Raw genomic sequence first — 24,657 nt, 5'->3', positions numbered from 1 at the left:
GCAGACTCACAGATATAGTTTTCAAGTGTGTGGATTTTATGCAGGGGGCACGGAGGCAGTTGGACAGTCTGCCTTCTAGAGTCAAGAGGCCCAGTTGCCCTCCATGTGGCCTGGGCATGTTCCTTCCCCACTCTGAGCCTGTAGGTGGGGTGACACCTACTGGAAAGGCTCTGTGGGATTAAATGAGGTCATGTGTGCAAAGAGCCTATGGCAGTGCTGGGCACTTAGTAGGCCCTCAGCAATGCTGGCTCCCCTCCACCCTCCAAGGTCCAAGGCAGCTGTGACTGTCCTTAATCCATCGCCCAGCAGCTCCACCACGGAGTGATGCGGACCGGGGTGCAGCGTTCCGGGCTCCGGGATCTGAGGGTGCAGGGAGAAGGAATGGGTGGACGGAGCTGGTCTCAGCACCACCTCTGCAGGGCAGGGAACTGGTCTCACGGTGAGCCTGGACCCAGAGGTCACGCATATTAACTCACCCAGCAGAAAGATGAAAGAGCTCCAACTTAAGAACAGTTCGAGCAGTGGTGACCCGAGGGGTGCCACGGTGGAGAGTTTGCGGGGCCTAGTGGTTGATGGTGATCATTCTTAAGAAATGGAAGTGTACGAAGGGTGCGAAGCGCCTCACCGCGGTAGCTTTGGCTCCGGGTGGGAGATGGCGCCCAGACGTGGGAATCAGGAGTCAAATCTCCGCCCCAACCTCGGGGTGGTTCAGGGCTGCGCCCTTGGCGCTGGGCAGGTCCCTTGCGGTGCGCCCCTCAGTCTAGGGCGGGGGCCGGGCGGCGGCCGGGGCTCCTCCCTCTTCGTCAGGGGCGCCCCAGCTCTTAACCCGCACGCGGGGGCGCCCTGGCCACTGAGCTCCGCCGAGCAAGCGAGCGCTCAGCGCAGAGCCAGAGCTGCGCGCGTCCGGTTCCGAGGCCGTCGCCAGCCCACCAGCATGACCCCCTCAGCGTCGTCGGGCGGCAGCAGCCTGCCTAGCGGTTTCGCGGTCTTCATCACCTTCCCGGACCTGCTCTTCATCTTCGAGTTTGTGAGTGTCTGGCGCGCCCCGCGCCCGCGCCGGGGAGGGCGGGATGGGATGGGTCGTGCCGCGCGCTCTCCTGGGGGATCCGCACAGCGTGCCGACTGCTCCGCAAGCAGCGAGGGTCCCTGAGCATCGGTAGCCGGGCCCGGGGAGGAAAGACTCTCCCGCACGCCCACCCCGCAGTAATACTTTGGCCCCTTCTAGCTAACGGCCATGGGGAAACCGTCTCCAAGACTTAGGTGGAAAAAACGAACTCACAACACGGGTCAGATATCCGAAGCCGGCCCCGGTCCACTCTTTGCGCGCCGGTTCCGATGCTGAGCTCCCGACCTGTCTCCCATGGGCCGCGCAGAGGAAGCCCTTATTGGAGAGCAACGTCCCTGTAGAGGGGCCCAGCTCTTTCCAGGGTTAGGATTTTGCTTAACATTTTAAAACTCATCAAAAGAAACCTGACGATTACCCAGCGAAGTGTGGAGATTGGGTTGGTGTCATAGGAGGAGCCGAATCCGGATTATTTTCTCTTGAACGTCTCTGGTGAAGGTATTTGCGACAACTTTGATCTGGAACTAATAAAACGCTGTCGTTTGCTCCGCCACAGCCATGGTGCCCAGTGTGGGGTGTGCGAGGGAAGAGGGACCTGTGAGAGCCGTCCCCTGCCTTGGCTGACCTTGAGGAGTCTGTAGACCTCTGCACCGCGGCTGGCCCCTCCTTACACTGGAGCCGCACAGCCTCAGCCCGAGGCTGCAGGAAAGCGCTTCCTGCTCTGGGCTCCTGTGAAGTGTTCACTGTGGGAGGCTTCAGACCCTCCTTCAGCCTAAACTCCCCAGGGCCCCAGGGCCCCACCTAAGGGGTGGGGGGAGCGGGTGCGATATTTCTTCTGTGGGTGCCGTTCCACGGGCTCCGAGACTCCTTTCCCTGCGTCCCCACCGCAGAAGTGGTTGCCTGGAGAGTCCGCTGGAAAAGAAAACGTGCAAGCCTGTTTAAAAACGGGACCCCAGCTTCTCACCTCCTGACGGTCAGGGAAGGTGTGAACAACAAAGCGAGCAGGTTCTGTCATCCATGGAGGGTTGGGGGAAAGGGAAGGAGGGGTTAAGTTTGCTTGATGGCACCATATCAAGGAAGTGACATCTAGGAGAAACCCTGGACACCTCTAAGCTGAGCCACACCATTTATAGGTAGGGACACCCAGGCCCAAGAGTGGAAGGGGCTTGCAGTCACTGCAACATTCCTTCCCCAAATGGCTCGTCTCTGCGCTTCCAGTCGCACTTAGCCTGAAAATGAGCATGTGTAATAAGTAATAGGTGGTTCCTTCAGAGGCGACTGTATTTACAAAGGCAGAATTTGGTGACTGTAAGTGATGATGGCTAAAGGTGAGGTGAGATGGGGCAGAGATTTTTAAGCAACAAAATGACTTGCTAGTATCTCTTGAGTTGCTCTAATGAGTTTTTTACTCTGCCTTTGTAGCCGTTTGGGGAGCATTGTAACAAGAATCATAAGAAAGTGTGTTGAGAATTCCCTGGCGGTGCAGTGGTTAGGACTCTGTGCTTCCACTGCCAGGGGCCCGGGTTCGATCCCTGGTCGGGGAACTAAGATCCCACAAGCCACACGGCATGGCCAAATAAATAAATAATTTTTTAAAGTGTGTTAACTGGGCTTCATGCAAAAGACTCTAGCACACCCTCCTCCTCTTGCCCTGACCTGAACTGGCACATGAACATGAGTGTCACAATAATCAACAGGTGAAAAGAGCCCAAATGTCCCATCAACGGGTGAATGGATAAGCAAACTGTAATATGCCATGCACTGGAATATTATTCAGCTGTAGAAAGGAATGAAGTACTGATACAGGTTGATAAACCTGAAAACACTGCACTAAGTAAAAGAAGCCAGGCACAAAAGGTTACATAGTGTATGACTGCATTTATATGAACTGTCCAGAATGCGTAAATCTGTAGAGACAGAACACAAATTGGTGGTTTGCCAGGCACTGAGAGGAGAGGGAAATTGGGAACAGCTTAATGGGTATGCGCTTTTCTTTCAGGGTGATGAAAATGTTTTGGAGTTAGAGGTGATTGTGGCACAACACTGTGAATGTATTAAATGCCATCGAACTGGTCCATTTAATTTTTCTTTTATTTTTTATTTTTTTTTGTGTGGTATGCGGGCCTCTCACTATTGTGGCCTCTCCCTTGGCGGAGCACAGGCACCGGACGTGCAGACTCAGCGGCCATGGCTCACGGGCCCAGCCGCTCCGCGGCACGTGGGATCCTCCTGGACCGGGGCACGAACCCGTGTCCCCTGCATTGGCAGGCGGATTCTCAACCGCTGCGCCACCAGGGAAGCCCCAATTTTTTTAAATTAAGAACTATTTCAAAAATGACAGAAAAGCATATATACTTTAATAGGCAGACATGTCATTAACACTCAACTATGTCAGATCTTAATATTTTGCCTTATTTACCCTCAGTATTAAGGAAATAGAGCTTTCAGATGACATCTAAGCCCCCTGGATATTCTGCGATTATCTTATCTTATCTCTCCTCCCTCCAGCCTCAGGACGACCCCTGGGCTGAATGTGTGCTCAAGATTAGACCTTTACTGCACACCTAACTACCTATGACTACACATGGTGTGGTTTTATATATTTTCTCGCTTTCTGAAAGTACTATCACCCCGTACACATCCTTCTGCAACATGCTTTTCATGCAACCTTGTTCTGAGGTTTATACATGTTGACACTCCTTACTCAGTCTTCTACTGATGGACGTTTGGGCAATTTCCAGTTTGTTGCATTTTGATAGCGCAGATGGAACTGCCAAAGAACATCCTTGTATTTGCCTCTTTACTTTTGGGAATTTTTTGTGGGAACACACAGAGATTTGACTTGCTGGGTCATAGAGAATGCACACCCTTGTTTTCCCAGATGTTAGCACACTGATGTCCAAAAGGGTTATTCCAACTGACACAGCCAGAAGTGAAGTTTCCAGGAAGCTGATGAAGCTTAATTAAGCTCAGCACCCCCACCTGCTCAGGACCCTTCCAAGACTCTGACTCACTGCATGCTTTCGTAAAGAGGGTCCCCATGTTGTATAACTTCCTGACGCCACCAGCAGCTTATGAAAGCCTCCATTGTTCCTCATCTTGCCACACTTGGTAGAGTCAGACTTTGTAATTTTCTGCTAGTCCAGAGGGTGTGAAATGCTTGATTATTTTTTAAATCTGTGGTCCAGCGAGTTGTGGATTACTCTCAGTCCATATTGTCATGCCTGACCTCCCAATAGCCTGGGAGGCGCAGATGCCAAACTTTCAGCCTCCAGGACTAACAGGGTGGAGCTCTGCCCAGCTCCCAAGACATGGAAAATGCCCACAGAGCAGGGAAGGCTGGTAGCTCAGGGTGGCGCAGGGCAGCTTAACTCTGGCCCTGCACCTCTCCCTCCCCCCGAGCTCCTGACTTCTGAGAGCTGCGGGGTCTTCACGGGAAGGGAAGGCAGGCCCAACCAGGGGGTGTGACCCTGCCTCCGTGAGCACCCCAGAGCCGCAGAGGCCGTGCTGCTGTTGCAGACGGTGGGGTCACCGGTGTACCCCCATTCAGGTGCAGGTGGAACGCTCAACGTCTCCCCTCCCCCACTGCCACCCAAAGAAATTTGTTCTTTTGGAGCCAAGGCTCTGGCTCCCCTTCCTCCTCTTCCCTCTAAGCCAGGGGCTTCGTGACACTTAGGACATGTTCAGAAAATGGGATGTTAACATAAGATGTTGTTTGTTTTTTTTGTTGTTTTTTTTTTGTGGTACGTGGGCCTCTCACCTTTGTGGCCTCTCCTGTTGCGGAGCACAGGCTCCAGACGCGCAGGCTCAGCAGCCATGGCTCACGGGCCCAGCCGCTCCGCGGCACGTGGGATCTTCCCGGACCGGGGCATGAACGCACGTCCCCTGCATCGGCAGGCAGACTCCCAACCACTGCGCCACCGGGGAAGCCCGGGATGATTTTTGTCTCAGCTCTGGCCAGCTCTGGTCTCCCCAAGTGCTGGGAGAGACACCTCCCTTTCGAAACTTGTGAACGGATACCTGAAAGCAGGTTATGTAATCATCTTTAACCCAACTGCCTCTTCCCCAGCCTGCTAGAGGTGGAGCCATGGGTAGAATGGCTGGACACTGAGAGAACATTTCTTTGGAAAGAGTGTGTGCACCTCAGAGTGTACAGGAGGACTCAGAGAAGGTCAGCGGGCTCGGGGCAGAGCCTGCAGTGCGCCCTTTGGGGGCGGGGGAGGGAGAGGGAAGCCACCCGGAATCAGCTGGCAGTGTCGATTCTTACAGTGAACTGGACACAGCAGTTACTGAAATGAGACTGCTTCTGGGACCCAAAGTGACTGGGGACTTTTTATTATTTGAGAGTGAGCAGAAAAGTCCTGGAACCTGCCCTAGATTTTCACCTGTCTGGGGAACAACAGCACCTGTGTGTGTGTGGGGGGGGGGGGACAGGATGACAAAGCCATTTTCTGATGGGTGGTCCACATTTTGGCTACACTGGGAAGGCAGCATGACTCCTAGGAGATGAGAGATGTAGAATCACAGAAACCTAGTTTTCAAGAGGTGGGGGGAAACTGAGGCTCAGAGAGGGGAGGCAGCTCGCCTGGTACCTCCATCTCCAGGGGCACTTCTTGCAGTGGCAGCAGAGCCCTCGCAGGTTCCTGCGTTCACCCAAACACCCACGATGAACTTGCGCCTACAGCAGAAGGGACACACTGCCCACCCGGCAGCGCTGGGCAAGGCCTGGTTCCCTCTTCTCCCCGCCCCCCCACCCCCCAGGGAGTGAAGGGACAGCTCAGAGCCACTGGGGAGCTCACAGCTGCCTAGGCCTTATTGTCAAAAACACCCTGGAGGTCCTGAGTCACTAGGTCCTGGGCCGGCCCAGGAATCTGCATTTGATAAGCAGGCCCAGGAATCTGCATTTGATAAGCACCGCACGGCCCGCATCCTCCAGCTAGGTTTGGAGTGGTCAACGGGAGGCCAGTCTACCCCTCAACGTTCAATGGGCGACAGGATACTGGAGACAGCTCTCAGTGAAAGGCTTGGGCAAGAAGCCAGGCGCCCTGAGGTTCTCCTGGGTTCAGGGGAAGCACCCTCTCTGCTCCTGGGGAAACTTTCCTGCTGCCCCAGACAGGGACCTCTCCTACAGTCGCCAGAGAGGGCGGGCCGGCCCTGATGCCAGTGCAGGACGGTGGCCGAGCCTCACTTCCCTGGCTGTGTGACTCCTGGCCCTGTGTCTCTCCTCGTGTTGCAGGCCCCTCCCTGGAGCTGTTTAGAAGGAGCTAAGGGTACTGCTGGGTTTTCTCCTTTCCTCTTCCCTAAAGGGAGGGGAAGAATTAGAGGTAGAAGTCTCTCAGGGGTTTGTCCTTGGAGCTGAGAAGTGACTTTTCCAGGTTTTCAAGCATGGGAGGCCCGCTTTGATCAGAAGTCAGTGACTCTGAGCTGTTCTCTAGAAACCGCTAAGCGTGATGGTGCAGCTCAGCTCCAGGATCCTCGCGCATATGTCGTCACAACCAAGCTGCCTTGAAAAAGATTGCCTTTAAGCTTTCCATAGGTCCCCCCCAACTCCACGCAGATGGGCCCCCCTCTCTGCCCGAGTGCTTTCAGAAGAGAGCAGGCAGGTTCCAGATGTCCCTGCAGGGCACAGCTCACACTCAAGCCAGGCCAGGACAAAGGCTGGCTCTTGCACCCACTCCTTCCATGCTGGCTGCCAGGGAGCGTTGGGGAGGTGTGCTGTGCTGCCAGCCGAGGCTGGTTCTGCAGAGCCTTAGGAATGGCTTGGTTTTGTTTTTTTCTTTTTTGTTTTTTTTTTGGTTGTTGTTGTTGTTGTTGTTTTTCTGTACGCGGGCCTCTCACTGTTGTGGCCTCTCCCGTCGCGGAGCACAGGCTCCGGACGCACAGGCCCAGCGGCCATGGCTCACGGGCCCAGCCGCTCCGCGGCATGTGGGATCCTCCCGGACCGGGGCACGAACCCGTGTCCCCTGCATCGGCAGGCGGACTCTCAACCACTGCGCCACCAGGGAAGCCCTGTTTTTTTCTTTTTAATTGAAGGATAGTTGATTTACGTTGGGCCAATGTCTGCTGTACAGCAAAGTGACTCAGTTATACACTTACAGACATTCTTTTTTAAAATATTCTTTTCCATTATGGCTCATCCCAGGAGATTGGATATAGTTCCCTGTGCTATACGTGGTTTATCCATTCTAAGTGTAATGGTTTGCATCTACCAACCCCAAGTGCCCAGTCCATCCCTTTCCCTTCCTCCCCCTTGGCAACCACAGGTCTATTCTTTATGTCTGTAAGTCTGTTTCTGCTTTGTAGAGAGGTTCATTTGTGCCATATTTTAGATTCCACGTGTAAGTGACATCATATGGTATTTGTCTTTCTCTTTCTGACTTACTTCACTTGGTATGATCATCTCTAGTTGCATCCATGTTGCTGCAAATGGCATTATTTCCTTCTTTTTTTATGGCTGTGTAGTATTCTATTGTATATATGTACCACATCTTCTTTACCCAAGGAATAGCTTCGCTTTGCTCTGGACTCAGGACACATTATCTGAGGGAAGGGCTGGGCATGGGAACTGGACCACCTGGGGCCTACTCCAGGCAGGATGGGGCCAGCCAGTCTGGACCTGGATGGGGGCTGGGGGCTGACTGCCCCTGGATTCCGTGCCGAGCCCTGGCTTCCACCCCTGATACAAGCCCAGCTGCGCTTCTTCTTGGCTTTCAAGTACAGGTCCCTGGACTGGGTGCTTTGGACCAGAGGCCACCAGGGTCAGGCACTGATGAGATGCCCCAGCAGGTGTTCTCTCTGGATGCTGATGAATGTGAGGACAGCAGGTGAACGACAGCCCTGGTCCCTGAAGCACTGATGCCTTGGGGAGGTGTCGGCCATCTCCTCACGGGTTCCAGATTATTCCTCAGGGTATGAAGCAGGGCCCTGGTACTCTCTGCATCGTGGGGCTCTGACCTGTCTTCTGCATTCGGCTGGGAAGCTGTGGTTCCTGGTAGCTTCTGGATGGGTAGCTTCTGGTGGCATAACTACTTCCTAGGGTAATGTAGTAGCCTTGCTTCTCTGCCACGCTTAGCCGAGGCTCTCTGTCCCTCCCACCACGTGAAAAATATTCTGTTCACGCCGGGGCAGAACAACCCCTGTGTTGAATCATTTTGATACACCAAGGTCCTAGGACCTAGAAAATACCTGTAGGAACTAAAAGAAAAGCCTTGTCACCAGCCCATCACACACTGATGTGCATGTGTCGTGAGAAAAAGGGCCACACAGCCAGTCTCAGCTGACCTGAAATTCCACACTGGAGCCTTGGTTCCTTCCTGTTAGAATACAGTCAGGCTGGGAGGGGAGGGGGCAGAAAGAGAGGGAGGGGGGAGGGGGGGAAGTAGCCCCGCATGCTAATGACCAGTGCTATGGAGAGAGGTGGGGTGGGCGCTCACCTGAGAGAAGGGGGACTCAGGTCTGGACAGGGGGGCCACTTCCCAGTCCACACTCTCCCTGTTGATATCAACCGCAGACGTGAACTCACACCTTTTTTTTTTTTTTTACGTCTTTATTGGAGTATAATTGCTTTACAATGGTGTGTTAGTTTCTGCTGTATAACAAAGTGAATCAGCTACATGCACACATATATCCCCATATCTCCTCCCTCTTGCGTCTCCCTCCCACCCTCCCTACCCCACCCCTCTAGGTGGTCACACAGCACCGAGCTGATCTCCCTGTGCTATGCGGCTGCTTCCCACTAGCTGTCTACCCTACATTTGGTAGCGTATATATGTCCATGCCACTCTCTCACCTCGTCACAGCTGACCCTTCCCCCTCCCCATATCCTCAAGGCCATGCTCTAGTAGGTCTGTGTTTTATTCCCGTCCTACCCCTAGGCTCTTCATGACATTTTTTTTTCCCTTAGATTCCATATATATGTGTTCACACCCCGTCTTTTTGAATCCCAGACCTCTATCCTCCTCTTCACCAACAGACTCAAGGTCCCCTGAGTGCTGGTCTCACCCTCAGATTAAAGGAACATTATCTAAGTCTGTATTGGGAGGGTCATGTAATGATGGTTCCCCAGAAGGAAGGAGTCTGTGACAAGGGAGCCAGGAGGGCAGAGCACCTGGCATAGGTAAACTGAGTCACGAAGCCTCAGCACCACCCCTGGTGTTCACCATGGGAGTAGCCTCAGAGGTCAGACTCCTCAATTGGCAGAGGGGGAGAGGGTCCCCACACAGAGAATCTCTGACCTGCCCCAGATACCTCCAGGAGGTCCCAGGAGAGGACGCTGTGCACATTTCTGGGCTCTTTCCCTCTCCTGGGCAGAGGTGTTCATCTGGTCACCCTCACTGGGGCCCCGACGTTCCCCAGGACCTGCCTCTGCCCTTGGTGGCCCCAGAGCTGCTTGAGTGGGGCTTGGCAGCAAGACTGGAGGAGAGAGGCCAGGACGGGAGAGATGGGCTCCATTCACTAGTGTGTCTTTGAATAAAGTCCGTCTCCCTGGACGTACCTGCCGCCAGGGCTGCCATTTTCTCTCAGTATCCGTTGAATGCATAAGTGAATGAAGGAACCAATGGGTGGCTGAGTAAGTGAAGGAAGGCTTTCCTTCGACTTGCTGGGAGCCCAGTTCCTCCATACGAGGGCGGTGGGGCTCATAGGACAACTAGTGTTTGCTTCCTGCTCTCTCTACTTTTCAGAACAGGAAGAGCCCCCAGCCTCCCTCTCAGACCCCTTCTCGTGGGTCTTGGGGAACGCTTCGGTGCTCTGACCTCCCTCTCTCGATACTCTCCTGCTGCCTGGTGCCTATGTCCTCTTGACTTGGTGCCTATTCCCTTCTCTGCAGTAGCTCAGCCTCCAGACACACACGCACAAGAAAATGCCCTCTACTCTACCTCACGGAATGGCTGATTTTTTTTAGTCAACCAAGGCTCAGAGCTGGGACGGCTGCTTCTCCTGGAACACCGTTACTCTACCTGTCAAGTCACCTGCCTAGGCCCTCCCAGCATTGCAATGCTCCCTGACTGCCGAAAGAGTTCAGTGGATAGAGACACTTCCAGAAACACAGATTGGAGTTGCTGTTCCTGGTGGCCTTGGGAGAGCACCTAAGGGCTCGGAGCTCTCGGCAGCCGGGACAGGTCTCACTGGTGTGTCCCCCTCTCTTCTCCCTCCTGGGGAGGTGATTTTTGCCCACCTGACCAAAGTAGCAGGACTTCTCAGGGTTGGGTGCGGCACCTGTGTTCTGTGGCTAGTTTCCTTCTCAAGGGTTCAAGGCACAAGCTCTTGCTCACATGTGCCTTCGAGACCACACCGTGCCCTCGGAGCTTGGGAATTCTGACACTGGGCCCCAAGGGACTTACTACCAGGTGTGTGTGTGAGAACAGCCCCGCGTGGACGTCTTCCTTGGGTCACGTCTTGCCTTGGTATTGGAAGAGTGGCTGCTTGCGGCAACCCTGACCGAGTAAAATGGAGCCCCAGAAAAATATTCAGAGAATTTGAGCGATTCTTCTGCCTTGACCTCGATGATCCAGGTCCTGCAGCAAAAACACTGGACAATTGTGGACCCAGAGCTCTCAGCCATGCACAAGCAACGGAGACACCCTACCAATCTCAAGAATGTGCCGAAGGAGTCCTTTTCCCACTTCTGTAACCAAAGCTCATTGTTAGAAGGGAGGCTTTCTCATATTTTTATGTCCTTTGTGTTTTCTCCGGCAGAGGCAGACACATTTTCCTCAGCTTTTGATTTCTGGGAGATTGTAGGTTTTTCTCTTTTTGATGCTTCTGAAGTTATTTTAAAATTCTGGGTCCCCACAAGGTCTGGAGGGGATAATTGTGCATGTTGAGATCTTGACCTACTGGGGTTTTCACGTGGTTACAGGAGAGGCCTCGCCCCATCGTGTGACAGCTATGACAGCAAGTATTTAGAGCACTCGCCGTGTGCCAGGCACCTGTAGATATAAACTCATTTCACCCCGGTCCCATTGGGTGGGCGGTACTTCTATCACTATTTTTCAGATAGGAACCAGAGAGGAAGTAACTTGCCCAGAGACAACCAGTGACCCAGCAAAATGGGGCAGAGCTGATTCAGATTCAGTCATTCTGAAGTCTACACCCTTAACCACCCTTGCCTGCCTCCTCTGGATTAATTCAGAAAAGAAAAGAAAAAAGAACCTACTCTTGAGTTCACGTGAGACCTTCCCCAAGGCCGTCTCCTGAGGAAATTTTTTTCACAAAAATCATTTGATGGGGTAGACCACAGATTAAAACTTTTTTAAGTCTTTGGAAATTTTTTGTCTGGATTTGTACAATATCCTTGGTTCTTCCAGAACTTCACCTCCGCTCAGCCCCCAAAAGCACACTGAATGAAAGATGGGCGGTTTCCAGTCCTGAAACACCAGGGTGGGTAGAGGCCTCAGATCCGCGGCTCCATCCCATTCATGGGCACTGAGGCTGTGTCCCCGTGTCTAGAGGACACCCAAGGATGAGCAACTCTCACGTCCAGAGCAAGACAGGGATGGACGCTTAAGGAGAGGAAAGGAAACTTTGCATCAGAGCCAGTCAGGAACTGGAGAGGCATCTTGGCCAGCATTGCTGGACGTTGGGAGACACGAACCATTTCTCCTTGTCGGACAGGAGTTACCAAAACTCCATCCGTGGACCGCTTGTGTTATGGAAACATACTCCAAGGCCTTTGGCAAAGAGCCTGGGACGTTTGCTTCTTGTCCTATCACTCTGCTTCTCTCCTTGGCATGAGACCTGGGCACTGGGGTTTTCGAGGTGACCCAGGCGATTCCAGTGTAGCGTGAGGGCTGAGGACCACTGGGCCTTAGCCCAGGCCCCACCCCCGTTTTCTAGCGTGGGGATCTGGGACCCGGAGAGCGAGCTCAACCCTGGTGACCCTCGGGCCACTCAGCTAAGAGATGCTATGCAAGACGGTGACCTGGGCGCAGGTAAGGGTGGTGGGAATCTGGCCTGTTGACAGAGATGGACGGAAACTGGGGCCATGCGTCCACCTGAGTAACTGATGTGTCAAAACGATTGCCTCCTGTGAGCTGGGAGCCCCTTCGGGTTCTCTTTAGGAAGGGAAGTGCTTGAACCCTCACCTACCCCTTTGCTCTTGACAAATATTTGCCAGTAGGGTTCTGAGGCCAGGGCGGAGTGGACTGCTCCCTGCCCGGGATGCCTTATCTCCTAGGTGTGGGTGCTGTGTACTTGCTCTGTTTGCTCTCTGCAAACTCTGTAGGTGGAGTGAGGCAGGCACTGGCTTTGCCCCATGATTCACGCTGAATCTCGGCTTTCCACCGAGCGGGGCCTGGGGATACCTTTGAGGCGGCCCAACGATCAGTCCTGCGTGAAGGTCACCCTTCTTCAAGCCACACCTCCTGCCACACTCCCTGACACTCCCTGTTCCTCAACCTCGTGCCAACTCACGGCCTTCCCAAGGCCTCACTGCTGCTCCAGCATCCTTTGGGCTTGGCGTGTACCCCCTTTCCTCCCTTGGAAAGCCTCGTCCTGACCTTTTGGCCTAAGTCCACCTCTCCCTTCAAAGACTCAGCTGGGGCCATGTCCCAGTCGGGGCTGCTTTGCCCAATCGTCCTGCGCTGTCACTGGCTGACTCTACGTCTGTCTGCGCCGGGCCGCCGGCATCCCGGGTGAGCAGCCTTCCCTCCGCTGTTGCGTGGTGAGGGGGGCACAGGGCCAGAAGCTTCACACTCGCGCCCACAGTTTCAGGCGGTTCGCACCAGCCACCGACATACGGAGTGAGCTGCCAAGTGCCATTTACAGTGGAGGAAGCCAGGGCCCGAGAGGTGGAACCACATGCTGCAGCACCCTGCGGCGGATTCGGTGGAGAGGCCCTCTCACGCCATGTGCCAGCAGCCCTCCGCTCACAAGGCGGGCAAGCCAGACCCACCCTCTTCTCCGTGCCGCACTCTCGTGCCTTCTAAATCCAAGCCTGTCTCAGCCATCGGCACAATCACATCCGTTTGTTAAGCGTCCCTCACGAAAAAGGCCCAGCAATCCGTTTGATCTTAAGGGCCGCTATGGATGAATCTACACACACATCTTACTCTACAGCAGTCAAGGATTTTTATTTAATCGATTTTGCTCCACTTATTGTAACTTGGACAGTGTGTCCCCACTGCCTCTTAGTCATTAGTAGAGGAATTTTCTGATCAGAGATGCCCACATATGATTCATCAGACCCACCATGGTTTTGCTAACTCCAGATTCTTCACTGCACTGATTTTTCTACCCAAATGTAATGGTCTCCTGAAGCTTCTCAGCTAAGAGGCTCAGAGGACACCTGGGGAAGTGCTATCTCTTACCCAGCAAGTGGGTGGCAGGTGCAGGGAGACGGGGTCAGGGTACCACGTGCGTTTACACCCCAGGGGATGCAGGGCTGGGAGGGCAGCCCGTCCTCAGCCCCCCGACCCTCAGGGGGATGGTGCTAAGCTCTGCAGTACCTTGGACCCTCTGACTATCTCCACCCGCGTCCCAGCCCAGTCCTTCTCTGGGTAGGGTCGGTGGGGGAGGCTGAGGTGACTTCAGTGAGATGGAGAGGGACAAGGAGAAGGGAAGACAGGTACAGGAAATCCCAGCTTGGATTGTACCCTGTCCACAGGGGGAGCCGGACCGTACCATCGAGATGATGAACCCTAAGTCTGTCCTTATGCTTCTCTCGAAAACATGGGGCTCCCTGACCCTGAGGACACCCAGTGGGATGTCTTCTGGAAAATGACAGGGGGAGGAACGCTTCTCTCGCCTCTGAGGAGACCAGGCTGACCTGGGCCCTCCCCACTCCAACCCCATCTCCAAAAGAAGAGAACTTCTGGGACTTGGGGATTTAAAGGTCAAGTGTTTTCCTTAAATGCTAACAATATCGTGCGGCTAATTTGTTTTGCCAAGTAAAGACCAAAAGAATCTGCTGGCCACCACCATTTTATAAAAGAAAGAGTATTTGGGGGAGTTCCCTGGCGGTGCAGTGGTTAGGTCTCAGTGCTCTCACTGCCACGGCCCCGGGTTCAAGCCTTGGGCCACACGCCGTGCAGCATGGCCAAAACAAAACAAAAAGGCTATTTTTCTATTAAAAAAAAAAAAAAAACTAGGAAGGATGTCATCTCAGAATTTGCCCTTCTATTAAAAAAAAAAAAAAAAAACTAGGAAGGATGTCATCTCAGAATTTGCCCTTCTACTAAAAAAAAAAAAAAAAAAACTGGATGGCCTCAGTCCTTTCTAGGGATAACACATTTTTAACTCAAAGGTGCCTCCGTTTCCCTGTCTCACAAATGGGTCAGTACCACACTCCCAGGGATGTCGTGAGGATTAACTGAGCTCATATATTTCTAGAGCGCCCCTGGTTCCCCAGCGTGAGCCCTGGGTCTGGCCCAGCCTGGGCACGGGCTCTCCTGGTCTGACCCTGCCCCCTTCTCTCCCTCCGCCTGCAGGTCTTCGGGGGGCTGGTGTGGATCCTAATTGCCTCGTCCCACGTGCCCATCCCGCTGGTCCAGGGCTGGGTCATGTTCACGTCTGTGTTCTGCTTCACAGTCACCACGCTCCTGCTCTTCCTGTATGTAATTGGTGCCCATGGCAACAGAACTTCCTGGATCACCCTGGTGAGTCCCGGTCCTGCGATGTGTGAGGTGGGGGTGGGGCTGGGGTGCGGCGCTGGACCCTCGCCCCCGGCAGGTTGGCTTTGCCAGTGCTGGGTGAGCTCCCCTGAACACGTCTCCCACCCACGCGCCGAGGCTGAGCCGGCCGGGGGGGCCCTCGGCTCCGAGCTGCCCGTAGCAGCCCAGGGCTCCCCGCCGCAGGAGGTCAGGCAGAGGCGAAGGCAGAAGCGGACTGTCACTGTCGCTGCCGGATCCTCGGTGGGCCTGCTCTGCCTTCTCCTGGGTGAACGCCCTTTTCATGCAAACCGGCGGCCCAACAAGCCTCCCTGTACCTCCTGCGCCTGCCAGGGGCCAGCTGGCATCTCCCCACCACCCAGGAGGGCTGGCTTCCATTTCGGGGGGGAGGGGACAGGGTGCTGGGGGCCGGTCCTGGCTGCCCAGCGTGAGGCCACGCTCCCTGGCCAGCTCTCAGTCACCGCCTTCCAGAGCAGGGTCACCAGAGAGGCACTCGGCCCGGGAAGAAGGAAGGCCTATGATCGCTCTTGCGCGTGAATTCTGCTTGGAGGCCCGTGAAGGGGGTAAACTTACACGGGGGGCCACCTGCCCTTACCTCCCCTGGAAGGGGGTGGGGCTGTTAGCCAGGCCTCTTAAGTCTCAAGGGGCCTCCGACCTAGACTTTAGAAGCCACCTCCACATCGTAACTACTCAAAAACCTGTTCTAGTGCTTTCTTGCTTTTAAAACATACCTGGAGCCCCAATCCCTGGCTCCCCCCCGAGAAAAAGCTAACAACGACACAACGGTGAAAACGGCCTGAGCCTCTCACTCTGTATTGGCCACCAAGGCCACACCCGAACTGGGGACTGTGGCCACAGCTGACACTTCTCAGGTCCAGAACCAATTTCTACCAATCCCAGAGGGCCACCTCCCCACCCCTTACTAGATCCCACCTCAAGGGAAAGCGGGATCCTTCCCCCATCAGAGTCCTCACGCTGGCCCCAAACCAGTGAGATAATTCAGCTCGGCAGCTCTGGTTAATCAGTGTCTCCGAGGAGGGGGGCAGGGTTGGGGGGTGTCAAAGGGAATAGCAGTTGATGACAGGGGACCTGGTCCGTGCCAGGCAGGGACAGGAGGGGTGGACAGGCCCTGCTGGGACCACAGCTGCCCCACGTCTCCATACCTGGGTGCCCCACCTCTCTAATGGCCCTTTCTCACCCTGCAGGACGCGGGCTACCACTGTACCGCCTCCCTGCTTTACTTCGGTGCTTCTGTCCTGGAAGCTCTGGCCGCCATCGAGCTTCAGGAGGGCTTCACCTACAAATATTACCATGAAAACATCTCTGCCGTGGTGAGTCCTCAGTGAGTGTGTCCTGTTCACAGCTCCCACTGAAAAGGTTCTGAGTGGAAGGCTGCCCGGGCCCTCCCCGCATCTTTTTAGTTCACTAAACTCTGAATAAAATAAGTCTCCTCCTCATTTCTGAAGAAACAAAGCCTCAGAAAAGGGACATGATGTGCTCCAGGTTCCCTCAGCCATCAGTCAGTGCTGCATTGCCCAGGGCTCCAAGCCTGGGTGGGCTTTGAGGCAGATGCAGGAGGAGACATGACCCGCGGGGCCTGGCGCTGTCTTGAGCCCTCGTGAACAATCTTGTTTACCCCTCACAACAGCCCTAGGGGGGGAAAGCTGCCGTTATACCCATTTCACAGATTGGAGAACTAGGGCCCTAAGAGCACGCACAGCCTGCCCCAGGGTCATCAGGAATTGGAGAGGCCTGGTGTCCCGGCCAGGTGCTCTTTCACCCACACTCTTAGCACCAGTGTAAACAGAACATCCAGCCACTTGGGTTCCTGGCTCTCCAGGAGTGTCTTCCAGGGAGGCACCCAGTCAGGGCGGGGGCAGTGCTGAGACCACAGATGGAAAGTCGAGCGGCCAGCGTCTCCCAGGCCCTGGCTCTGCGGCTGCGGGGAGGCCCTGCCACGCGCAGCATGTCCAGACCCCCAGCCGTGGATGGTCGCTGCTGGGGTTAGGCCTTCATCTCTTGACGACGGTGTCTCCTGCCTGACAGCTCTGAGAACCTGTGCAGGAGGAAGTCTGGAGTTCACACTCGCCCATGCCTTGTGCAAGTCCCGTTGTGCCCTCGGAGCCTCGGTTTGCCCATCTATAAAATGGGACAGTAATTCCTGTTGTTTCCCTGGAGAAGGAGACGGCGCTTAAACCGCTTCCGTCCAAGGCCTCACGATGAGCAGTGGGTGGAACAGGGCTGTAACCTCCTTCACCCCATTAGGAGGTGAGATGGGGGTGAAACTGTGTGTCTGGGGACCACACTGCTTGGAGGCGTCTGAGCTTTAAAGGGAACAACCTCCAACTGGGCGACCAGGTCGATGGCGGGCTGTGAGGTCATGACCTGATTTTCCCGTGGATGGCATGGATCAGATGACAGGGAATATGAGAATGTATTGTTTCGTGGAACTCTTTCCCAGCGTGTGCACGTGTGTCCTTGCACCAGTGCGCTAACTCATGATACAGATGCATTTCTTTTTTTTGTTGTTGTATTTTTTTTTTTTTTTTTTTTTTTTTTTTTTTTGTGATACGCTGGCCTCTCACTGTCGTGGCCTCTCCCGTTGCGGAGCACAGGCTCCGGACGTGCAGGCTCAGCGGCCACGGCTCACGGGCCCAGCCGCTCCGCGGCACGTGGGATCCTCCCGGACCGGGGCACGAACCCGCGTCCCCTGCATCGGCAGGCGGACTCTCAACCACTGCGCCACCAGGGAAGCCCACAGATGCATTTCTAACCATGGATGTTGTTTAAGAACTAAGAAAACGTTTCAGAAATAGCACTCAGATTTCTAGCGATCGACCTATGAGTGAAGCAAGTCCCAAGGTCAAATGTGGTGACACAGCACAAGCTGTCCGCCCCGGGTGCCAAATCTGTGCCACCCCCGCCTCTCTTTGGAAAGGGTAGAGCAGAGGCTGAGAGAAAACCCACAGGGGTGGACGCAGTTGGGCTCTGGGAAGGGGGTTAGGGAGGGTGCCTTTCCTGTTCCCAGAGGGAGGGGTCTGGGGGAAAGCCCCTCAAAGCCCGTCTGCTGGTCCCCAGGGGCCCACCCGCTTGCCTGGGGAAGCCACACACTCCCCTCAGCTCCCAGCCAACTCTCCAGTTCCCTAAGCATGGCCACCTCCTGGTCCCTGGCATCCCCTCAAATGTCCCACCGCGTGGGGCCCTCCCCCACGTGGGCTCATCTCCCAGGACGGCTGGTTTCTAACCAGGAGCACAGTCAGGCAGCACCCTGGCTGTCCTTCCCTCTCTTGGGAGACGGGTCATGTGCCTCCTCTGTCACCTTCAAAGGACTGTTTCGTCACCCCCTCGCGAGAGAACCCACACAGACCTCCCCCATCCCAACCCCCAGAAGGCTTCTCTCTGAACAGACATCAGCCAGGCATTTGACAACCATTTCTGTAAAAGTACTGCCGACGAGGGCAGTGAAATGTAGATGGAATGTGGAGAGTGGGCCACCCCTTGACTGAACAGTGCAGGAGTGGGGAGTTAATGACCCGCCCACCGGGCACACATCTAGTTGAGAACCACTGGGCTCTCCCAGGCTCTACCGTATGCTGACTTCTCCCTTTTACTTTCCATCAGAATGCAGCACGACCAGGCATCCAGAGAGGTGACCTGGATGCACGTGTACAACCTGGTGAATGTCCATAATCCATCCATTATTCATAATTCGCAAGTCCTCTGGGTAACAAAGCATCCAGATTAAGATACAACATAATAAGCAGCTCCCAGAGGCCCCCTTCTTGTCCTGCTGCAGTCACCGTGCCCCTTAAGCACTGTCCTGATTTCCAGCTCAGGTTCCACCTTACCTGCTTTGGATCTACATGAGCGTGACGTGTCTTCTGCCATGTCTGGCTTCCCCCTCTTCACCTCAGGTTCCCGAGGCTCACCCACGTTGCTGGGTGGGGACGTAGAGGTTCGTTCTCTTTGCTGTTTAGTGTTCCACTGAGGACTACTGCAACATCTATTTATCCCTTCCACGACTGTTCACGTCCCCACGTCTCGGGGAGCTGAGCTGGAGAACCGTGGGGAGACCCAGGCATAGTCAGCAGGGCCGGAGTCAGGAATCTAAATGTTGCCGGCAGACGGAAACGCGGGGCTGGAGCCCCCCAGGGGAAACAGGAGCCCGGTTCAATGTCACCTCACGCCTTTCCGGTCACAACATCAGTTTGTGCCCACGCACGTGGGCATCACGGGATCACGAGACGACACGCTCAGGATTTAACCCCAGACCCTGCCCAACACCCACATGCCCCTCCCATGGTCTCAGGCTGGGGCGGGGGGGGCGGGGCAGCCGGGGATGCGAGCGGGCATCTCGCGACCTCCCGCACACCCCCGGCCTTTGGGAGCATCTGGCCTCCTCTCACCCCTCTGCGACTCCTCACCTGCCTCAAAAGCTGAGCTTCTCCCTCTCTCCTCGGCTGGCAGCAGAGAATCTGCACCAGAGGGATCCCTGAGGTTGGTGAGAGTTGCCTGAGAGTGGCTGGAAATTTCTGGAGAAATCTGGAGGTTCCCGGATCTTAACTGTGGTGGGCAATGGCAGCTGTTCAGGGAGAGGGGTTTTTCAGGGCCCAAGTTCATGACCATTCACGGCCCTGGCTCGCAATGTCCCGTGTGCCAGTTCTCGACCCCCCTTTAAAATAAGCGTTTCCTGTTCCTGTGGGGACTTCTGAGGTGCTCCTGCCGAGGGTCTCCACTGGGCTCGGAGCCCTCAACACAGTACGCTGCTCCCTCCTGACGGGCAGGGCGTCTTCGAGGGGCTCCTCACCCGTGTGTGACTGCTCCCTTCCGACAGGGTATTTGATTCCCAGATAAATTTTCTTACCTTGGTTATTAAGTAACTCAGGTTACTTACCGCCTCCGGCAGTGAGGGTGAGGGTTCGCCCAGGTGTGGATTTAGGGGAATTTTCAACAGTCACGGGAGTGTAGCCGCCCTGACGTTATGCCTGGGTTAGAAACTCTTGACCCTGCACCCAAGGTCACGAGCCAGGTGCAGATATTTGCGTGGGAGCAGGCAGCCCTCAGGGCCGGCCGCCCAGAGCAGGGTGATAGGATAGATGGTGCCCAGGTGCACAACGACAGGTCAGAGCCTTGACAGGGCACAAAGTGACCTTCCGCCACATTTCCCAGCCTCTGTTCCCAGTAGTAGCTTCCTCAGGAAGCGCCCTCCTTTTGCCAAAAGCTCCAAATCCCTCCTCCAGTCCAGTCCCTCACTTCCTGTGGCCTGGCTCCCTGGCCCATGCTTGTGAAATTCAGAATCTTAGAATACAATTCTGGTCGGGGTCTGAAGACATCCAGGCAGCAAACCCATGTGTGCAAACTCTCTTAGCCGAGGCTGCTGGGATCACAGCAGGTGGACTCTGGTCTTACTGGCGTACAGGAAAGAAGTGTTCCACGAAGAGCAGGGCAATACTTCCCTGCAATGTTCACTTGAAGGGTCGCTGAGGGCCCTCGTTTCCAGTTGGATGGCACCAATGTGATGATGTGTGATGGCAAATAGCTGACCTTGCACACCAAGTTCAGTATGTCCCTAGGTCACCTGGAGTCTGTGCTGAGAGCGTTCTGGGTCGCACCTAGGCTCTGCAGGAAAGCATGTCTGCGTGTGCGCTGGGAAGCAGGGGCAGTCCACGGACTGGAGGGCTGTCAACCGCAAGCCATGCACGTGGCGACCCCCGTGTGGACAGCCCATGCCTTTCCCTCTCCCCGTGCACGGCCATTAATTGTCACTTATCTTGGTTTCAGGTGTTTTCATTTGTAGTCACTCTGCTCTACATGGTCCATGCAGTGTTTTCTTTAATCAGATGGAAGTCTTCCTAAAGCAGCAGAAGAACTGGAGCTGAAAACCAAGAGGGTGTTAACTGATCGGCCCGCCTTCCAGCATTAACACTTTAGAATGCAGAAATGCTCTTGATAGTGGATAAAGAGAGAGGTTTACGCTCCCATATACCTTCACGTCAGAGCAGGAGGCTTGCTACATTTATCCTCCAACTATTGAGCTGTCTTTCCAAGACCGTTTCCTATTTGAAAGGGGGTATTGGGGAGTGGGAAGTGAGGACTGTGATCTGAGAGACCACAAAACTGGACTGCTGACTCCTGGACCGGATCGTGAGAACCATCTACTGGAATTTTCCTCCGGCTCTTCTCAGTGTCCATCTTGCAGCAAGTTTCTCTGTCTTCAAGAATATTCTACCTGTCGTGGGGAATAAAATTCACCCAACAAATATTTGCAGATGTCCACAGTGGGATGTGATAAACCTTTGAAATACTTTATAAAGTACCTTTATGTTCAATACTTTCATGAGGGCGTTTTTCAGTTTTTGTGTTTGTTTTTTTTTTTAATTCTCCAGTATAGAGAACACAATCATGTCAGCTTTCTGAGGAATCCCTGGTTTAGACCAAATCTCTAGAGGCAGCATCAAAGGGCAGTTCGGGTGACGGTGTCCCCAGCCACTGCATCTCAGAGAGCCCACCGTGGGTATCCCATCCCCCCCAGGAACCAGGGACGTCAGAGGGCTTCACCATCTCTGGAAACTAACCAAGTACCAGCCCGGGGGACCCCTTCTTTTTCCTACAAAACAGAGGGGTGGGTCTGTGCTAAATTAGAAAATCCTTAAGACAAAAGAAAGCAGGGGCAGAAGTTTCTTCTCACTCTATATGAAGCTGATCAGAAAATTTCTGGGCAGTATCTTCCCTGTTCTATTCCCATTAGGAACGTGGATAAGAAACTGTTTTTAGAATTTCCTTGGACCACACTGTTGTAGAGAAAGGGGACTGGGCCACAGTGTGAAAGGAATTAGTATGACAAGTGGCAGAGGTGTCCTTGTACAGGTAAGGAGACGGACTCACTCAGCTGGTGAGAACTGGAGCCGGGTCTGGGGCCAACTTCTTCTGTCCCTGAAGCTCTGTGCTCACTCACTGTCCTCAGGTGTCCAGACCTGTGCCCATGAGGGCCTGTTCTCTGGCTGCTTCTCAGGAAGTGAGAGTGAGACAAGACCTTGTAGTAGACCTGATACCAGTGGGCAGAGGACATCAGAGGGGGATGAAGCCGGGCGTGTGGGACAGACCCGGCCACTAGCAGGGCTGGCAGGAGGCCACACGGCCGAGTCCAGGTCCAGGGCAGCGCTGTCTTCCTGAAAGGGGCTGGCTGCTCCGAGCTGCAAAGTCACGGCCAGGCCCATCCAGGCAGCTGCCGAGCTCCACGCTGCAGCCCCGACAAAGCCAAAGGCCCCCCAGGCCAGCTGATGTTTTGTGAAGCAGGTGAATAACCGGGTGTCTCTAAGTTCACAGAACAAAGAGCTATGTCCCTCCACGGGCCTGAGAAAGGAGTAAGAAGTCAATGTCTGTATGTGACCAGGAGACAAAGCTTGCAGCACGGAGCCAACCATGGTGATTACAGACGTGGGTGAGGCTGTGCAACCTCTGGACGGAGAGCAGGAGAGGCAGTCGTGGATCAAACCCCACCAGGACATTCTGGCTGCTCCTACCTGTGACTTCAGTGCCTGTGGCCCCCTTGCTTCATGGGGGCTCTGGGCCCACATCCTAAGGGCCTTCCCCGTGCAGGGCAGGTGGCCTGGGAGGGGTTTCATCCACACGTAGTCCTCCTCTGGGAACCGGGTCCCTATCCCTGTTGTGTGCCCAGTCGGTCCCACCAGAAGTGCCTTCTCCTGGAGACGACAAAGTTTAGAGGAGCTGGCCTTCAGCGACATGCCCAGACCAAACTCTAAAAAGCACCTCTTATCAGAAGCCCTGCAGCAGCCCACATGGGGGATTTAAGGCCTCCTCATGCTGACCTTAAAGAGACAGAGTCTTTGCACTGCCAGCCGTGGGCCGTGGGCCGTGGGCCGTGGGCCAGTGCAGCCTTCAGGCCCACACAAGGGATTATTGTTCCTGGATCACTCGGGGCCTGCTCGGGGTCACAATGGGGCCTCTGAGGGCCAAAGTGCCTCTGGCCTGGCCGAGCGTTCCTGCACACACGGGCATCCACCCAGGGCATTTAGAATAACACGACTTGAGAGAAAGAATTAAAGTGATTTCGCCCGCTCTCTGCATGACTCATGGCCTTTGTTCGGTCTCCATCATATGGTCATGACAGCCTCTAAGAACTGGGGTGCTGAAGGCAGATGCTGGGGCTCCTAGCTGTGACCTCTCTCTTCTCTCACAGGTAATCTGGGACAATCACAGCGCCAGGCTCTAGACATGGGACCCAGAGAGGTTTGATACATGCAGGGAGTTCAGCGTCCAAGACGTCCTTCGGCCAATTTGTAGTCAAGGAGAGCCTGGTAGGAGGCAGGCGCCCAGGGACATGATGGGAGAAGCCTTGCCAATAGCACTGGCTGCCCAGTGCTGCTTAAAGCACTTCACTTATTCACTTCATCCTCATGGCAACCCCATGTGGTAGATGCTGTTTAGATGAGGACTCTGAGGCGAAGAGAGGTTAAATGATTGACCCAAGGTCGCGGAGCAAGTAGGTGTGACTCGAGTTCCAAGGGTCTGCCTCCACAGCCCCCAGTGTTACGTGTCATGTGCTACATCTCACAGGACCAGGGGGCACAGACCTGACAAGCAAGTCCTTCAAAGCCACGACACTGACAGACGACGCTGAAGGTTCCAAACTACACACAGGGATTTTCAGGGAAACGCAGGCCGAAGCCCAACCCACCAAGGAAGTGTGTCTGAGATGCACCTGCAGGCAGTGAGTCTTCCCTAGGCAGAGGCAGGACAGTGATCCGGCCAGGTGGGGGGGAGGGGGGAGGGGAGGCGTCCGGAGGTTAGGAGAGTCTGACATGGCCCTGAAGGCGAGTACCTGTTGGCAGGGGCAGCTCTCCAGGGCAGAGATGCTATGGGTGTGGACAGTAGCAGGGGTGGGGGGGGGGGGGAGAGTGGCGGACAGGCTGGGCTGGGGAGGTGGGATGGACCTGACCAGGTTTTGGTGAACGGAGATCCCATGGAAGGCAGCGGCTGAGGACACGGACCCTGAGCCTGCCACATGCGTGTGACCTCTCTCTCGGCCTCAGGGCCCTTGTCTGCAGAAGGGGAACATTCATCCTGCCTCCCGGGTTGTTGGGAGGATTCAAGAACTTGGTTCAGGTGAGCACCTAGGACCAAGGAAGGCTGAGGAAGTGTCAGCTGGGCTCACCATCATCCGAATGAAGGAGGGAAAGGTCTAGAATGATCCTAAGTCTCTAACCTGGGCAGATGATGGTTACTGGCATTGCGTTTATTAATTGACCGTGTTCCTGACATTGTCGGAAACTTGGACTGACACCTTTGCTTTTCCCCACAGAACTGAACATTTAATCAGCCATGACGCACTTTAAAATAGCCCCACCTAGTCGATGACAGACTGAAATCATACGGAAGTAATCACAGCTGAGGAATACAAAACAGGGCAGGTGGCCATTGTGAATCTTGTCTCAGACACGTCCCTGCACCACTGAGGACGTCAACATTTTCTTAACTATATCAAACCAAGGACACCAGTTGTTTTTAAAACAACATCTGCCAGCTGCAAAATTGTGGTCTCAAGGTTGTCCCCCTTCTAACTATACAATCATTTCAGACTCCAACGGATCCTTACCTCCTGCCGGCTCCAATTATAATTCTTGATCAACAACTCGTAACTAACTGTGGCCTTGCGGGTTTCACAATTCAAGGGCTTCTTTTTTTTTTTTTTTTTTTTTTGTCGTACGCGGGCCTCTCACTGTTGTGGCCTCTCCCGTTGCGGAGCACAGGCTCCGGACGCGCAGGCGCAGCGGCCACGGCTCACGGGCCCAGCCGCTCCGCGGCACGTGGGATCTTCCCGGACCGGGGCACGAACCCGCGTCCCCCGCATCGGCAGGCGGACTCTCAACCGCTGCACCACCAGGGAAGCCCTCAAGTGCTTCTTGAATCTGGCTCTCCCGGGCTGCAGTCCTAAAAAACCCCACATAAATGCCTCTTTATTTCCAT

At 54.7% G+C, this 24,657-nt stretch overlaps 1 protein-coding gene across 1 annotated transcript; it reads left to right on the top strand.

Moving 5' to 3' along the window:
• The first annotated feature begins 743 nt into the window (after positions 1 to 743).
• MAL (mal, T cell differentiation protein) lies at positions 744 to 21,001 on the top strand. The gene is made up of 4 exons (XM_059080004.2): positions 744 to 1,027; positions 14,491 to 14,658; positions 15,876 to 16,001; positions 20,452 to 21,001. The coding sequence occupies exons 1-4, from the start codon at positions 935 to 937 to the stop codon at positions 20,524 to 20,526; spliced, it is 462 nt and encodes a 153-aa protein (XP_058935987.1). The 5' UTR covers positions 744 to 934; the 3' UTR covers positions 20,527 to 21,001.
• Positions 21,002 to 24,657: the final 3,656 nt, after the last annotated feature.

Source organism: Kogia breviceps, chromosome 11 (assembly GCF_026419965.1).
Source record: "Kogia breviceps isolate mKogBre1 chromosome 11, mKogBre1 haplotype 1, whole genome shotgun sequence".
NCBI lineage: Eukaryota > Metazoa > Chordata > Mammalia > Artiodactyla > Physeteridae > Kogia > Kogia breviceps.
The sequence above is the reverse complement of the archived record's forward strand: the minus strand, read 5'-3'. Positions and strand labels throughout refer to the sequence as shown.

Excerpts from the sequence above, each read along its gene's own strand:
- MAL (XM_059080004.2), top strand. The coding sequence starts at position 935 with ATGACCCCCTCAGCGTCGTCGGGCGGCAGCAGCCTGCCTAGCGGTTTC. Across the intron at positions 1,028-14,490 it reads TGCTCTTCATCTTCGAGTTT|GTCTTCGGGGGGCTGGTGTG; the intron begins GTGAGTGTCTGG and ends CTCCGCCTGCAG. Across the intron at positions 16,002-20,451 it reads ATGAAAACATCTCTGCCGTG|GTGTTTTCATTTGTAGTCAC; the intron begins GTGAGTCCTCAG and ends TCTTGGTTTCAG.